At 60.9% G+C, this 15,627-nt stretch overlaps 1 protein-coding gene across 2 annotated transcripts in view; it reads right to left on the bottom strand.

Moving 5' to 3' along the window:
* SCUBE1 (signal peptide, CUB domain and EGF like domain containing 1) overlaps nt 1-15,627 on the bottom strand; it is a 130,633-nt gene that overhangs the window by 75,991 nt on the left and 39,015 nt on the right. For both annotated transcript variants that reach the window (XM_058741094.1, XM_058741095.1), the window contains exon 4: nt 4,481-4,615. In XM_058741094.1, coding sequence (XP_058597077.1) covers nt 4,481-4,615 — 135 coding nt within the window. The remainder of the gene's footprint in view (nt 1-4,480; nt 4,616-15,627) is intronic.

The following is a 15,627-nucleotide window of genomic DNA, read 5'->3' as shown; positions in this document are numbered from 1 at the left end:
CAGACACCGGGCAACACGAACGAATGAAACGGTGGCCTGCCATCACACAGCTGGTTAGACCTACGCCTTCCTGAACACCTTCTTCTCCTAAACCCGTTCTACTCAGACCGAAGGAAAGAATTCTTCACCAGGAGGGAAGAGACAAGTTCATCCAGGAGGAAACACCTTCGTGGAACACAGACGTGACGTAGATTTAGGCAAAAAGGGCAGGCGTGGGAGAGGGGGAGAGCTAGAAGGTGCCGGCTCCTCGGTGGCCCATGGCCCATCCGCTCTGGGCTCCCAGGACGCGTGACCACAAAGGGGGCGGTGGAGGCTGGGACTGGCCTGGACCGGCTGCCCCCAGGCTGTTACCGCTTGCTGGGCCAGGGGCTGAGTGGGGGTGAACGTGGGCTGTGATGGCACCAGAACCAGCACCTGGAAGCACCGAGGAGAAGGAGATGGGCCCCAGATCCCAACAGCTCTTCATCACCCCCCGCCCAGTGCCGGGACAGAGCCTGGGTTCCTCACATCGAGCCTGGGTTCTAAACACCTAGAGAAGCTGCCTGCAAGTGGCCTCCCCTAGGGCAGGCGCTGCGCTCGACTGCTTCACGGGGTTTCCCTAACGGATCCCTCACTTGCCTGGGAGGGATCACCGGTCCCGATTTACAGAGGAGGAGACCCAGGCAGGCAGGAGTGGCTGTGCAGGGGCCACGGAGAAGAGCTGAAAGCCTAAAACTCCCAACCCCGGCCCGGCCAGATCCACATACCTCCGGCCAGGGTTTGCACCGGTGCCTAGGAAGCGGGGCCACTCAGAAGGGCTGAGTCCCAGGCGCTCGTTTCTCGGCCAGGAGCACAGACCGACCCTGGCTGACCTTGTGCGTGCATCCAGGCCCCTCTAATCAAAACCAGACCTCGTGCTCTCCTCCCTGCTCGGGGCAGGCTCCAAGGCGCCGACAGGCATTAGGAGAAGTCAGGTGACACGAGGAGTCTGATTTGCCAAATGGCCCTGGGCACATGGGCCCTCCCGGGAGGAACAGGGATCAGGGGGCATTTAGGTGCAAAACAAGCTGGGTCTCTGCACCCCGACACACTCTGAGTTTTGAGTGATGCTCCAACAAGCATCACTGTGGTCGGCATGCACTCGTGGCGGGCAGTTGTCACAACCGACGGAGGCTCAGGAGGGAGGCAACCTGCCGGGTCACCTGCGCCCGTCTCCGGCCACTGGCATTAACGAGCGGTCAGCAGACGTGCTGTGCACTTGGCCTGTCTTCTTCAGACCTTCCACACGGCCTGTGGGAGCCCTGGAAATGCTGCCACTCGCCCCCCGGGAGGTATCCCGGAAGTTGTCTGCTGCTTTTTGGATGGACTCGTTCCCCAGATTTAAAACTTGGGAGGTTGACACAAAAATCGTAATAAGAGAAGGGACTTCTTTCACCAACGTGCTGGTTGGTGCTGGTTAACAAAGACTGGGCTTGAGGCCCCCAAATCTGCACTCTGGCTAAATCTCAAGTCCTGGCGTCAGGATCCGGTCACCCCAGGGCCTTTGGGAAAGGTGAGGCGCGTGGGCTCAAGGCTCTGCTGCACGCTTGATTTGAGGCCCAGCCCCTGAAGTATCTGAGAGGCCCTGGAAGTCCTCCACTCTCCCCTCCAGCACGTTTCCCACCTCTGCCCAGCCAGCTTCCCACAGCTGCCCTCTCTGCACAGCCTCTAAACTCCCGCCCATGCCCTGGCGGCCTCACAGGGTCCGGGCCCTGCCAGGCTCCCCTCCTCCCGGGCTCCTCTCCCCTTGGCTCACTGTGCTCCACAGCCCTCGCCTTCGTTTTGCCTTTTGCCCGAGTCTGGTCCATTCCTGCCTCAGGGCCTTTGCGGACGTGCTGCCTGGCACGCTTCCCCCAACTCTTCCCGCGGCGGCTCTTGGCCATTCTGTTTCAGCTCACGTGTGGCTTCCGCAAAGAGGAAGCCCGCCTACTTCTGTCTGTTCTGCCACCTTCTTTCTTTCCTGACCGGCCTCATCACGTCACAGCTCAAGACGTGCGCTGGGATCCCGACTCCGCCCTTTCCCTCTGGTGTGACCTCGGGCGAGTCTCCTAACTTGACTGCTTTGGCTTCCTCCGCTGTCCCAGGGTCATAACATCCCCGCCTCACCGGGTTGCTGTGAGGGCCTCGCTCAGAGAGTAAGCACATGACCCCTCGGCAGCCAGCCGGCCGCTCTCCACGTTAATGTGTCCCCTGACCCTACTCCTCCGGCTGCTGCTGAGGTTTGTCCGGTGACATCCTTAGCCAGACGAGTGCCTCCGGGCCAAACCGGGTCCCGGTTACCGACAGAACGCGGCCGGGGTCTTGTATCCAGCGGCCGGGGTCTTGTATCCAGCCTCGCGTCGGCCCCCCCTTCCCACGCATCCTCCTTTTTTTTTTTTTTTTTTTTTCAACGTTTTTTTTTAAATTTATTTTTGGGACAGAGAGAGACAGAGCATGAACGGGGGAGGGGCAGAGAGAGAGGGAGACACAGAATGGGAAACAGGCTCCAGGCTCCGAGCCGTCAGCCCAGAGCCTGACGCAGGGCTCGAACTCACGGACTGCGAGATCGTGACCTGGCTGAAGTCGGACGCTTAACCGACTGCGCCCCCCAGGCGCCCCCCACGCATCCTCCTTTCAACCAGGGGCCTCACAGCTTCACCTGGACCCCGCTCGCGGGAAAGCTGCTCTTCAAAGGAACAGGGCAATACCGCCTGGCTGGAAAAGAGGCTCGGCCACCCCGGCCTCGGGGACTTCACGGCTTGCTCAGAGCCGTCACCCTGTAAACCCCCCCTCCGCGAGGAAAGCAGGAACTCCCTCCTCACCACCAACTTGCACTCGCTTCCCCATAAATCTGCTTCCTATAAAGCTCGGGTTGGGCCCCCGGTCCTCATCTGGGACAGCTGGACCGCGCAGCCCTGCAGCCCCACAGCCCCGGCCGCAGGCTCCCGGGGAAGTCCGCACGACACAGCGGCAGCGGGCACCAGGGCACGCAGAGCTTGGCGCCCACGTCCTTCTGGGGACACGGCAGAGTGGGGACCGCCGGACTTATCGCGTCCTTGAGGAAATCGCCTGAACAAGCACGGAGCATCGAAGGCATCCAGTGAAACGGCTCTGCTTCCCTATCCCGGGCTTTGTACTTTTAACTGTTTCCTTTTCTTTCTCAGGAATTGCTTCCAAATAACAAGCACACCCAGCGTCCCCCAGCCTCGCCTTGCAGCCCCTGTAGCTTTAGTGCACGCAGAACACTGCACACGCAGGGTCCCGTCCCCCCTTCCGGAGAGCCTGGCGGGGCACCACCACATCTCCACGCTGTGGACAAGGAGGCTGAGGTTCTCGCCTCACCGCCAGGGAACAGCAGCACCGGAGTCGTGCCCGGCAGGCTGAGCCGGAGCCCGGGGCCTGCCCTTCTGTCCCCACGTTTCAGTGTGAGCCACTCCCTGGTCTCCTGCTGGTGCCACGGACCCCGGGCTGGGCCCTCATAGGGGCCCCTCGAGGCCCCTCCGGTATCTCCGACGTGTCAGGGGTCAGCGATGGGGGAGGGGCTCAGGCCGGGGCCAGGCGGCTGTCCTGGCCTCCTTCCCCATCTACTCTCTTGACCGCACACGATGGCCGGGCCCCAGGAGCGCTGGTCCCCGCCCCTGCCCTCAGCCCACTCCATTGCAGCACACAGCCTGCCCCGAGATTCCAGACCTTGCCATTATCTTAAGCAAGATATGCCTCTGTGCCTTTGCAAATGCTGTTCCCTCTACCTAAAAGCCCCTCTCCTCTACGCATGTGGGTCCTGCCTTCTGGCCAGCTGTCCTACCTCACAGTCCCGCTTCTCTGGGCCCAAACTCTGACCACCCCTCCTCTGATACTGTGGACCTTCACTGCCAGGCTTGGCTGGAGGCCAGGCTCTCTCCCAGCCTGGGGCTGTCTCCAGGTTACTCTGGCTGGCCAGTGCTCCCCAGTCCCTCTATACTGCCCCGGGCCGGCCTGCCATCCCACCCAACAACCAGAGGGAGGCAGGCTCCCGACCACAGGGACCCTCTGCTGGCTGGTGACCCGGTGAACGTTTCAGAGACCAGGAAATTGGCACTCGGCCTGCTCAGGCCTCCAGCCCACCTCGGGGAAGGGGACCATGGAGAATGGGGCCCCACTCTTCCTGGCCACAGCCGGCCTTCAGCCCAGAAAGGAAAACAGCTTCTCTGGTCACATCTGCCCATTTGTGGCCCCACCTCGCCTCCACATAAAAACACCAGGAACACCAGCAGTCCCGGTGTAGCGGGCGGTGGGCGGGAGCCGGGAGGAGCTCCGCGCAGAACCGACACCAGGAGCACAAAACAGCCATTCAGGCCACCACCAAACCGCCCCCCGCCCCCCGCCTTGACCCTGAGGCCCCCGGAGTCAAGATGTGGAGAAGGGGGTTTCCAGGGGCCGCCGGATTCTGCGGGGCGGGGGCGGGGGCGGGGGCGGGTGCCTGGTCAGCACGGGCCGCACTCACCGTTGGAGCGGTGGATGCAGGTATGCTGGTTGTCGCTGAGGAAAAAGCCACTGTGGCACTGACACTCGTAGCTGCCCATGGCATTGACGCAGATCTGCTGGCAGCCACCGTTGTTGTCCTGACACTCGTCCACATCTGCAAGGAGAGACGGAGAGGGGGAGGGGAGAAATCGCACCTGGGGCCGGAAGTGAGACGCGACCAGCTTCCCAGCACACGGCAGCACTCTGGTGGCGCTCCACAGGGGGACCCCGCGGCTACACCCCGCAGGGGGGCCAGGTGCTCCGCAGAGACACTGCACAGGGCTACCAAGATACTCCGCGGAGTTGCTCCATGGAGGTAGTTACGATGCTTGTAAGGCCAGCTGCCTGTCGGTAACCTACGCGACCGGCGCTCCTCTAAGTATCCGACCCGTACTAACTCCTTTCATCCTCACGGCAGCCCTGTAGATCAGATCCGGGTATTAGCCCATTTGCTAGATGAGGAGACCGAGGCCCAGAGGGGCCAAGTCACCTGTCCCGGGCCCCACCTGATAGTCCGACTCCCAAACCGTGGTCTCACTGATCCTGTTGGACTCTCCCTCTCCGGGAAGACTGCAGCCTGCACTGCCCTTCCCCAACCCACGGAGCCTCGCCAAGCAAATTCTCCCGTCCCCTCCGTCTCCAAGCCTACCTCAGAGTTACAACCAGTAACACGAGACCCTGCAGCCTGCTTTCTGCCTCACAAATGGATTTCAAACGTCTAAGAATGGGGAATTTTTTAAAAGGCCCTGACCTCTGGCCACCAAGACGGCCGCAGAAGGCCTCTAAGCGGTCTTTCCTGCTCTCTAGGAGAGAGAGACCTCAGGGCTGACACTCGGCGTTGACCAGAGGCTGCTGGCACAAAGGCTGCTATTGGCTGAAAAGAGCCTTTATGGAGTTCTGGACTTGAACAGAACAGCATGTTTCAATTACCAAAGTCATAACCCCTAACACTGTCAGTTTGTGTAACGAAAGATGGGCTTCTTAAACCTTAACGCGCCGTGTCTGTATCGTCATTTTAACAGGCAAATGTATGAAACCACAAAGGCAAGGTGAGCTACCAGCCGCTTCTAGCCAATCCCCTGGCCCCCAACACACACACACACACACACACACACACACACACACACACACACTTTGGCCGTAAGCTTTTAATACAGTTGTCCTTCACACAGCCATCTCCCAGTACTGCAACCAGAGGGATGTGGACATGTAAAGAACCAAGAAGACTGACCTGCACTGAACCAGGAGAGGACTGAGCCCTGGAGCTGGGTCAGCTGGGTCCTACTGAGGCTTAGGGACAACAGGTCGCTTCACCACCCAGGAGACCACATGGCTGCCTCTGCGGCCGATGCTGAGGCAGGCCATTATTCTCTAGCAAGCTCAAATGTCAGCTGTGTGGCAGCCCGGAGGGAGGCAGGACTCTGAACTCTAAAAGCCACCAGCAGTTACAGCTGAAGTGGGGAAGGTGGCTCTTGCTGAGAGGAGACACAGTGGGGTCCCGGGGGAGCTGGAAATGACACAGAGGGATTATTCTGAAAACCTTTCTCCACTCAACGGAGTCTTACTTACTGATGGCTCCCTAAAGGGCCACTGCCAGTGCCCCCTTTGCGGGGGGCACCTCCCCTCCAGGGGTGGCTGCCTCTGGGGGTCTGTCCCTCGCCTGCACTAGACCCTGAGCAGCTCTAAGCCAGGGACCGAGTCCTGTTCATCCTACCGATAACGATGCGAAGCTGACATTCCTCGAGGGCTCCTTATGCGTCAGGCACGGGGCCTCACAAATATCCCCGCGCTCCACCCCTGCGGCAACCCTGAGCGACAGGCTGTGTTATGGCCTCCACTCTACAGGTGAGGGCACTGAGGCGCAGAGAGCCAAAGTAACTTAAGCAAAGTCACACGGCTGCTCAGAGCAGAGGCAGGACTTAGACCCGCCGTTCACCTCCTGAGCACGTGGCTTTGCCCCGCCGCTCAGCTGGCCATGCCAGAAAGTGTGTCAAGACCAATGCTACGAAGAGCCAGCTACTCTTAACATGAGCCTGAGCGGGGTGCCACCTTGAATGTGTTTGGGAACCCCAGATGCAAACGCAACGCCGTGGGTAACACGGGGCCTGTCCCAGCGTACGTGGGGTTAGTCCCGTCTCTGTCCCAAAGACACGCCACTGAGGCACTTGCACCCCGGTGCTGGCACACGTCTCACAGCGAAACCCGCTTCTGGGACTCGGTCCAGACCTCCTTCAAATCACATGCTTTGCTGTTCTTCCCATGGTTCTCAGCTTCTTTGCTCTGTACCTTGGCTTCTCCAGCCCTAGTGAAGGTTCAGTTGGTAAAACAAACCAGATACAGGCCCTCAAATGCTGCACTGGTGGCGAGAAAGCGCTGCTTTGACCCCACCGTGAACGAGCTCCCTGGAGCCCCCCGCCTGGCCCGGCCCATCTCCCTTCACTGGAAGCCAGGAACCCGAGGGCAGTTAAATCTGCACGCATCTACAGAAGTTCAGGGAGCTGGCAGAGTGGCTGTGCCTTGGGACAGCGCTGTTTACACTAGCAGGGAACAATGACTCTCAAACACTGATGAATAATTTGAAACAAATGCAAGGCCGTGTAAACATTTCTTTTCCCCGCTCCCAAATGACAAAGCCCCAAGATTAAGCAGGGAGGGAAGGGGGCGGCCCCCTCTGCGCCCTTTTTCCACTGTGGTCCCAACACAGGCCTCCCTGGAGCTGGGCAGGAAACCACAGCCTCACAATCCCTTTGGGGAGCCTGCGGTCGTCACCAGCTTCTCTAAGGGCTGGATCGGGGGCCTGATGCCCACCTCATGCCCCTCACACCCCCGTGGCTCAGCCCTCCACGCGGGGCTCACAGTCAAGTCTGAAGAGGGACCAGCTGGAGGAGCTGGGGCCGTGGGTTGGCCACCCACCGGCCTCGGGCAGACTGGGTTCACCTGGAGGCCCTGGCCAGGCCTAGCACAGCACTACGGGAGACACTAGGCCCCCGGGCCCTCCTGATGGGGGCAAGCCCAGCACACATCGTTCCTTGGCCCCCTCAGGACTTAGAAAACTCTGTCATGAGAGGTCCTGCAGGGCAAGGAGGGAGCCTACATCTGGGAATTCTGGCTCTGGCCTTTCCCCGCTCTCCTGCGATCTGGTTTCTCTCGACGAGGACGCCTCAAGCCCAATCACGGCGACGAGAGCCGGTTCCCCGAGTAGTTCTGCTTAACACACCACCCCCGACCTTACACGCTCATGTCTCCGACGCTCCTCCTCTCTGAAGTCTTCCCGGCGCCCGGAAGACTGCGCTCGTCCCCTGTGCCCAGGCTTGCTCTGCCCCGGACCTCGGGCTCGGTCATCCTGTCTCTGTTCTGGGCTGAAGAGAGCCCTGAGTCTTTATATCCCTGCGCTCCGCTGACGGTCAGACCGAGCAGGTGCTCAAGTGTCCGCAGGAAGAACCGAATGGCACACGTGTGTCTGCACTCGCCACCGATGGGGAGCTCCCGACCCACAAAGGCCAGTCCCCCGGAGCGGCGTGCTGTCCCGGTTCCTTCTGGGCACACGGAGGGGGCTCGTTCGGGGCTCCCCGCAGCTGCACTTACCTCCGCTGTTCTCTGAACAGCCCCCTGTTCACGCTTGCCTTCCTGTGATCACACCCACCTCCTCCTGGGATGCCCTCTCTCTCCTTGTCCAGATGGAAGTTCTTGCCTTTGAGAACCACCCAACAGGCTTTCGTTCATCAGTTCCCTCCACAAACACTGGGCGCCTGCTACGTGCCACGCTCCCCAAGGGCCACCAGGGCACCAAAGTGAACCCAGCTGCTGCCGTACTGGACCTGAGCAGAGGCGGGAGGCTTCGTGGAGGGCCGGGCCGAGGGCGGCAGGGAGGTCTGTGACCCGAGGCGTGGCAGGGCACAGATGGGGAAGGGCCCGCGACCACTGGGGCAGAGGAGGAGTTCTGGAAGCTGTGCAGCCTACACACCCCCCATCAAGGAGACCCCAAGGGCCCTCACAAACCCCGGCTCTGTCCGGGGCCCCCTGGCCCCCGTTCTCACCGGTGCTGCCGGGGGAGGGGACAGTCCTCGGGGAAGATGTCTGCGCAGCCCGACAAGCCACAGTAGCGCCACCGCCATGGCCTTGGGCAGAGGCTGAGCCCGTTGCGTGCAGTGAGGGCCCTGAGCAAGCCTGTTTCCGATCCAGGCTGCACGATGCCTGAGTGGGCTCTGGGTGGGATACAGGGGCTGCTCTGCCTCTGAATCCTGCCGGCAGCTCATGGTCCTTCATCTGCTTTTGCGGCCACCGTGGAATGTTCCCAGAAGGCAGGGAGCGCCCTGGCACGAGGACTTTGCGATAAAGCAGACAGGAGGCCCTGTGGGTTTGGGGGCAGACCTGAGGCTCCTAGTGGGAAACTCTCTTAACTGGCAATGGAAGAGCTGATAACTATACTATGCAGGAACGACCCCAGCAGCCGCAGTGCTGCGAGGGTCTCGGGTGGCCCTCTGTCAGGGGCTACCTGCCCCGGCCGGGTCACTCTCTGGAAGGCCCCAGCCCGCGGCACCCTTCCATTCCCGCCCCCCAGCCCCCAGCCTTAACACACAAACACACCTCTGTGCCACTGGGACTGGTAGAGCCCCTGACTCTTTTGGGCTGGGGTGGGGGCAGCAGGCGAAGGGTGCTGGGAGGGGAGGGGACACTGAGCCGCGGCTGGCCACGGCGGCAGGGGGCCCTTGGCCGGCGGGGCTGAGGGACACCCTCAGAAACAGACCATCCCAGTGCATTCTGGGATAAGACATGGGGCCGCCGCTCTGTGCAGGCTGCTCCCCAGCCTGAGGCCCAGCGTCTGGGGGTACGGTGAGCACTCACTCGTCCAGCCAACGGCTGAGGGAGGACCGAAGGCGGGAGGCAGACCAGGGTGCCAAGAGGGGCTTCACTCCAGCCCTGCCCTACCCCCGCCCACCTCCCCTGGCCTGAGCAGCCCCCTTCTGTCCCTCCCACCACCCGAGCAGTCACCAAGGATGCCGACTTCCTCACCACCCTGCCCATCTGTTTTGCCTCCACTACTGTGCCACAGCCCTGGGTCGGGCCTCGACTCCTGCCTGGAGGCACAGTCTGTGTGCTTCCCCTAGGCCTCCGGGCCCCCGGCCTCCCCTCCCAATCCCAGCGGCCACCGTGACCAGTTCTAGTCGGAAGAGGCCAGGGCACCTCGGCACCAAAGACGGAGTCCGAGCGGGGTCTCTGGGGTCAGGTGCCCCCACCTTACACCGTAGCGCCTGACGGGAGGTCTGGGTGCTGGGGTCGGGGGGGAGACAGCCCTCAGCTGGCTCTCCGGCCAGTGTCTGCTCGGTGGGCCCGCCGGTCCCGAGCACGAGAGTGCTGCGTCTGCGACGGGCTCACGGGCTGCGACGGACGGCTGCTCTCTAGCCGACGCCCACAGGCTGTAGGCTGAGCTGGTTCCGAAAGGCCTCTGCAGGCAGGGCTGCGGTTTGCCCATGAGGTCTGTTTATTTTTATTAATAGCTGGCTGTTTGTCCTCCTTTGGACCAAGAATCCAGGTTTGCAGTTATTTATAATAACTAAAAATTACTTCTGGACCCAGCTTTGCTTGCTTTGTGTTTCCCACGAACATTTCACGATTCGAAACAGAGACTCTGTGTTCTGCCCGGGCCCCACCCGTGTTCTCGTGGCTGCCAAGGGCCTACTATGTGTCAGACCCCGTGCCTGGCCCCGGCACCACAGGTCCCACCGAGGGTCCGAGGACAGAGGCAGAGGCCCCGGCCCATCGTAGGAACCGAACTTGACCTCCACCCCTGAGAGCTCCCTCCTGGTCCCTGAGGGCTGAGGCCCCAACCCTCCCCTGGCCCCTGTCAGAAGGGAGGCTTAGGCACAAAAGCCTCTTGGCCATCGAGCGGCTCTTGCAAAATTGCATTTGATGAGTTAAGTGTAAATAAATGAGAACCAGATGGATTAGATTTCGGGTAAAATACACACGGGTCTCAGAGCTTTGAGGCCTGGGTTCTGCCAGATCCAGAACATTCCCTGAGCTGTCAGAGGTGCTGGCAGAGGCAGGGGGGAGGTATGACGGGGCCTCCCGGGACCTCTCCGCTTCCTGGTCTGGGCATCAGCTGGGCCTTCTCTGGGGGGCCTGACTCTTAAGCAGGTCAGCCGTATGCAGAAGACACACGGTCCCCCACTGTAGCCCTGCTCTGACCCTGAGCCCCCCGGGTTGGGCCTGGAGGTTGCTGCCTGGTCCGACTGAGGACCACTCTCTTTACGCTGTCTCTGCGATGTCTCCCTGGGACCGCTGCCCACGGGTTCTAACTCTTGCCCTACACCAGCTGGTCACACCAGCTGGGGTGTAAGATTTGGTGAGTAACTTGCTGCGTGACCTTGGGCACGTCACTCACCCCTTTTGGGCCTTGGTCTCCTTCTTCACAAAACGGGGATAACAGGCACCTTAAGTTGTGTGGGGAACTAAAGGAAATAATGCAGTGAAGGACTCGGCTCGGTGCCTGGCACACACACACCACCAGTGAACGTTAACAACCGTTGGACAAAGCCGCTGCAAGGGCTTCGGGGAATCACAGGTGTGAATGTGCCCCAGGGGACGGTAAGGTCCCTGCCACACTGGAGAGTGACAACAAGCTGCGTCCAAGGGAGCCCCCAGTGTGGCCTCAGCAGAGCAGCTTCAGCTTCCGGAACCGCTCCTTCCTGACACAGGTTCTGGCTAGCTCCCCACCCTGTCACCCTTGTCTGGGGGACCGCAGTCTATCAGGGGCTTCACGTTGGCTCAGAACTGGACTCAGAGCCACGTGTGTGGCCTGCTCGGGCTGTGGGACAAGCCCCAGCCTCTGCACGTGCCACCTCTGTCTTCATTCATTGAGATACGACTCACGTTACATAAAATTCACCACCTTAAGGAGGACGGGTCAGTGGTTCTTGGCACATTCACGAGGTGGTGTGAACATCACCAAGATCCAATTCCAGAACGTTTCCCACCACCCCAAAGAGACGCCCCGTGCCCATTATCAGTCAATCCCAATTCTCCCCTCCCCCAGCCCCCGGCAACCATTAGTTTACTTTCTGACTCTACGAACGTGCCTGTTCTGGACCTTTCATACCACTGGGGCCATACAGCGCGCGTCCTCCGCGTCTGGCTTCTCTGACGCCCCATGGCGTCTTCAAGGTTCTCCCACGGCGGAGCACACGTCATTCGTTCTTATGCCTGAATAATATTCTATCGTACGGATAGACCACGTTTTGTCTACCCGTCCACCAGCTGCGGGACATTTGGGTGGCCTCCCCCTCCTTAGCTGTTAGGACACACGCTGCTGTGAACGTCACGTACGAGCTTTTCAGTGAACATGTTTAAACTCTCTCGGGTGGGTACCTAGGCGCGGCATCATCGGGTCATAAGGGGATTCCACGTTTCACTTCTGGAGGCACTGTCACACTGCTTCCCACGGTGGTGGCACCATTCCACGTTCCCATCGGCAAAATACGAGGGTTCCGATGTCTCCGTGTCCTTGCCAACACTTCCCGTTTTCCATTTTTTAAAATGATAGCCATCCTGGTGGGTGTGACATGGCACCTTATCGCGGCTTTGACTCGCGTTTCCCTAAGGACGCTGAGCACCTTTCCACGTGCTTGCCGTCGTCCGTTGGTACATCCTTTCTGGAGCAGTGTCTATTCAAATCCCTTGCCCACTTTTACACGGGGTTGTCTTTCTACCGTTGAGTTCTGAGAGTTCTTTGTGTGTCGCAGATACTAGACCCTTACCAGACATGTGGTTGGCAAACATGTTTGCGTTCTGTGGGCACAACCTCCTGTAAAGCAGCCTTGGGAGCACAGTGCCCTGGCCGCCGCGCCCCTGTGGGGCCCAGGTCCACGAGGCCTGCGCTCCTCTTGGGCTCCGATCTCGGGAGATGTCGCCCTGTCCCACGGCTTTAACTGCCACCTATTTGCCAATGCCGCTAAGCCCTCTAGGCCCGCTTGCTCCACTGTCCTCAGGCTGAGATGTCAACGGCTGACCCAGATGTCCAAAGCCATGACAAGCCTAACAGGGCCCTTGCTGGACCCCTGATCCGACCTCCTGTGACAACAGAACAGAACAGAACCGAGCGAAGCCTGGCCCCGCCCTCAGCCTTCCCCATCTCGGCCAATGGCAACACAGCTCACGGTGGCTTCTGTCATCCTGGAGCCCCCCGTTCCCTGCTCCCCGCCTCTAAGCCCTTAGCAGGTGTGGTCCTCAGCTCTGCCTGCAGATCCAGCTCCCCGCCCCCTCCCCTCAGGTGGCCGCCGGGTCCAGCTCCCCTCCTCTCCGGCCTGGATTACAGCGGTGGCATCCCAGGTCTCCCTCCTTCCACCCTGGTCTCACCACCCCGCTAAACCACCCTGGAGAGTGTCAACGAGCCGTGCTATCCCCTGCCTGAAAGCGTCCAGAGGATTCCTCGTGGGCTTCGAATAAAACACAAACTCCCCTCTCTGGCCGACGAGGCCCGAGCAAACTGCTCCGTCCTCGCCTGGGGAAACACCTCTGCCTGTGTCGCTCTCTCCCCAGGGAATGCAGAGTCCTCGAGACGGAGGACCACGGCTGTCTCGAGTGTTGCTGTATCTCAGGGTTTGACACACTGCCTGAGGCACATAATCCACGTCCGTGGGCCGAGTGACTGACTGACAACTACAAAACGTGGCTGGGGGCGGTGGCTCTGGCCCGGAGGCCCTGGTTCTCGGCCTGTCCCACAAGGGCTGCCCTGTGTGGCCCCGGAGGGGCTGCCTGGCGACACCCAGTTCCCGGGTCCAGCCAAGGAAGGAGCTCTGGGTGAGTGAGAAGCCTGAGTGCTGGCCGGGGGGTCCCGGGGGGCAGAGGCTGTGGGCCCGTCGGGAGGGCGAGTGAGGGCTGGTCAGAGAAGAGCTGTGCTCGTTTATTCACCCGCATCAGCCTTGCCTGGGAGTGAGCCCCGTCAAGGAGGGCGGCGGGGGGGGGGTGGGATCGGGGTGGAGGAGGAGCGGACGTCCTCAGATGCTGGCGGCCTGGGAGCTTTGCTGCTCGATGAACGAGTGAAGCCACACAGGGCTCTTGCCACGTCAGCCCTGCCCACAGTGTCCGGTGTCCTCCTCCCTCGCCAGTGCGTTCAGTGGTACAAGGACAAACGTCTTCGGCCAGAGAGAAGCCGTTCTAAGTGGGCAGCGCTTTAAGAAGCAGGGAGAGGGGACGGGGGTTTGGAGGCGGCGGGACGCGCTCCTGAGGGGCGCCGCCCTGGCCTCCGCCACACCGCCACGGCAAGACCAGCTCCTCCTTTAATGTCTCAAGCACGGGCGGGAGAGGGGGCTGCAGGAGGCGGCAGGGGAGCCGTGTGCCCTGAGCTCCTGCTCGGCGCCAGGCGCGCTCGTGACAGCGTCTCACCCAGGGCCTCAGCCCGAGGCAGCGGGGGCGTCACAACCAGGAGCTTCGAGGGGCGAACGGCCCGCCCTTGGTCACAGCACGTGCGCGCCGGTGCCAGGATGGGAACTGGACACTTTCATCCCTGCAGCCTCGGGCCTCTGACAGCCCAGCTGTGAACGCGATCCTGGCTGGACGTCTGTGGGAGGCACTCGAGTTTTAAAAACTTCTTTTGATGGGGAGAAGAACAGAGGACTGGGAAGGGGGAAGGGGAGGAAACCCAAACAAACAAATCCCAGAACCAAAGGGAGAAGCCGTGAGAAAAGAAAGGGGAAAGGCTCTGACGGATTCTTCGCGAACATCCTCAGAAATAAAACAGGCCCCGCTGGAGGCAGTTAGTTCCCCCTCGGGCCCGTGCGCGGGGCGGGCCGGGCACACGCACGGCCCACGGAACCCAGGAGGGCCCCGGAGCTCCCGAGGCCACCCGGCTGACACAGTCCTTCCTGCCGGACGCTGGCCACGGCACGTGACTTGCTCCCGGCATGTGCTTCCCAGCCTCGGTACTGCTTGGAATTCTGGACCAATTCTTCCCAATTAAAAACCAGTATAAAACCGGTATAAAAACCAGTGCCCTCCCCACGAGTGTCAGCACCGCCGGAAGTTCTCCGTGAAGGTGGGGCCCCCAGGCCCCGCGGGCTCCCGCCCCTGAACGGCCACGGTGCCTTAACTGGGCCTGCTGTGGACTAGTTGGTTCCTTCCCACACTAAGTGGTCCTTTGCTGACAGGCCCTCCTGTGGGCCACGGAGCTACAACGGGATGGGAAATGGTTTTGTGCCGACAGAGCTGACACTTAAGAAAATGGCAGAGGGGCCGTAAGGGGGCGGACGTGGAGGGGTGAGTGTGGGCACCAAGGGGCTCCCCGGAAAAGGGGGCACCGAGGGTGGCTGACGTGCTGGGAGACCACCACGGCTCCCCGTGGCCAAGCCCACCCTTTCTAGCCCATTTGTGGCCCTTCTCCCCTCAAGACACGCAGCACGGCTCCCTATCACTTGTCCAACAAAACTATTTAAGATCTTGAATTTACAAGGAATTCTGAAAAACAGTGGGAAAAAAAACGGGTCAACCGTCCTATGCTCTGGCTGCGACCGTAACCATAGGCGTCTATTTTGTTTCTGTCTTTTCTCATGGGCCGATGTTCTCCTAGTGCAAACGGGTCTCTCTGTATGTGACCTGCTCGTTCACCCTTCACTGAAAGCAGCGCTTTCCGGGGCTCAGCCCCGGTGCCCTCCTCACCTGCTGCCTGTCCAGCCGGCAGGCGACCCCCGCCCCACCACTTGGTGCACTTGTCTCTGTTCCGGACCCCGTTAGTCAACTCCCCTATGAGGGACACAGGGCACGTAGAGCCCTTTCCGTTTTAGGGTTTCTTTTCTTCAGACGGATTCCCAGAGGCGGAGTCCCAGCCAGAGACCGCCAGCTTTTCGCTTCTCATCCCTCCCCAGGGGACGCCCTTAATCTGCTGGTGTTGCCCCTTGGAGCCTGCCTGTGCCGGCCGCTGCCTCTTCCGAAGTCCCTTCCTAGTGCCCACGTCTTCCCGCAGAGAGCCTTCCGTGATCAGTCCCGTGTGTCGGTTCATTCACGCCCTCACTCAACGAGGGCGCAGTGAACGCCAAGGCAAGGCCTGCCCTCAGGGAGCTGCCCGGCCAGGGAGAGAGAGGTGGGGGAATCAGGAGGGATTAACTACTGTGGGGGTGGGGGGTGGGGGCTGGG

Source organism: Neofelis nebulosa, chromosome 8, assembly GCF_028018385.1.
Source record: "Neofelis nebulosa isolate mNeoNeb1 chromosome 8, mNeoNeb1.pri, whole genome shotgun sequence".
Taxonomy (NCBI): domain Eukaryota; kingdom Metazoa; phylum Chordata; class Mammalia; order Carnivora; family Felidae; genus Neofelis; species Neofelis nebulosa.
This window is presented reverse-complemented; position numbering and strand designations above follow the sequence as displayed.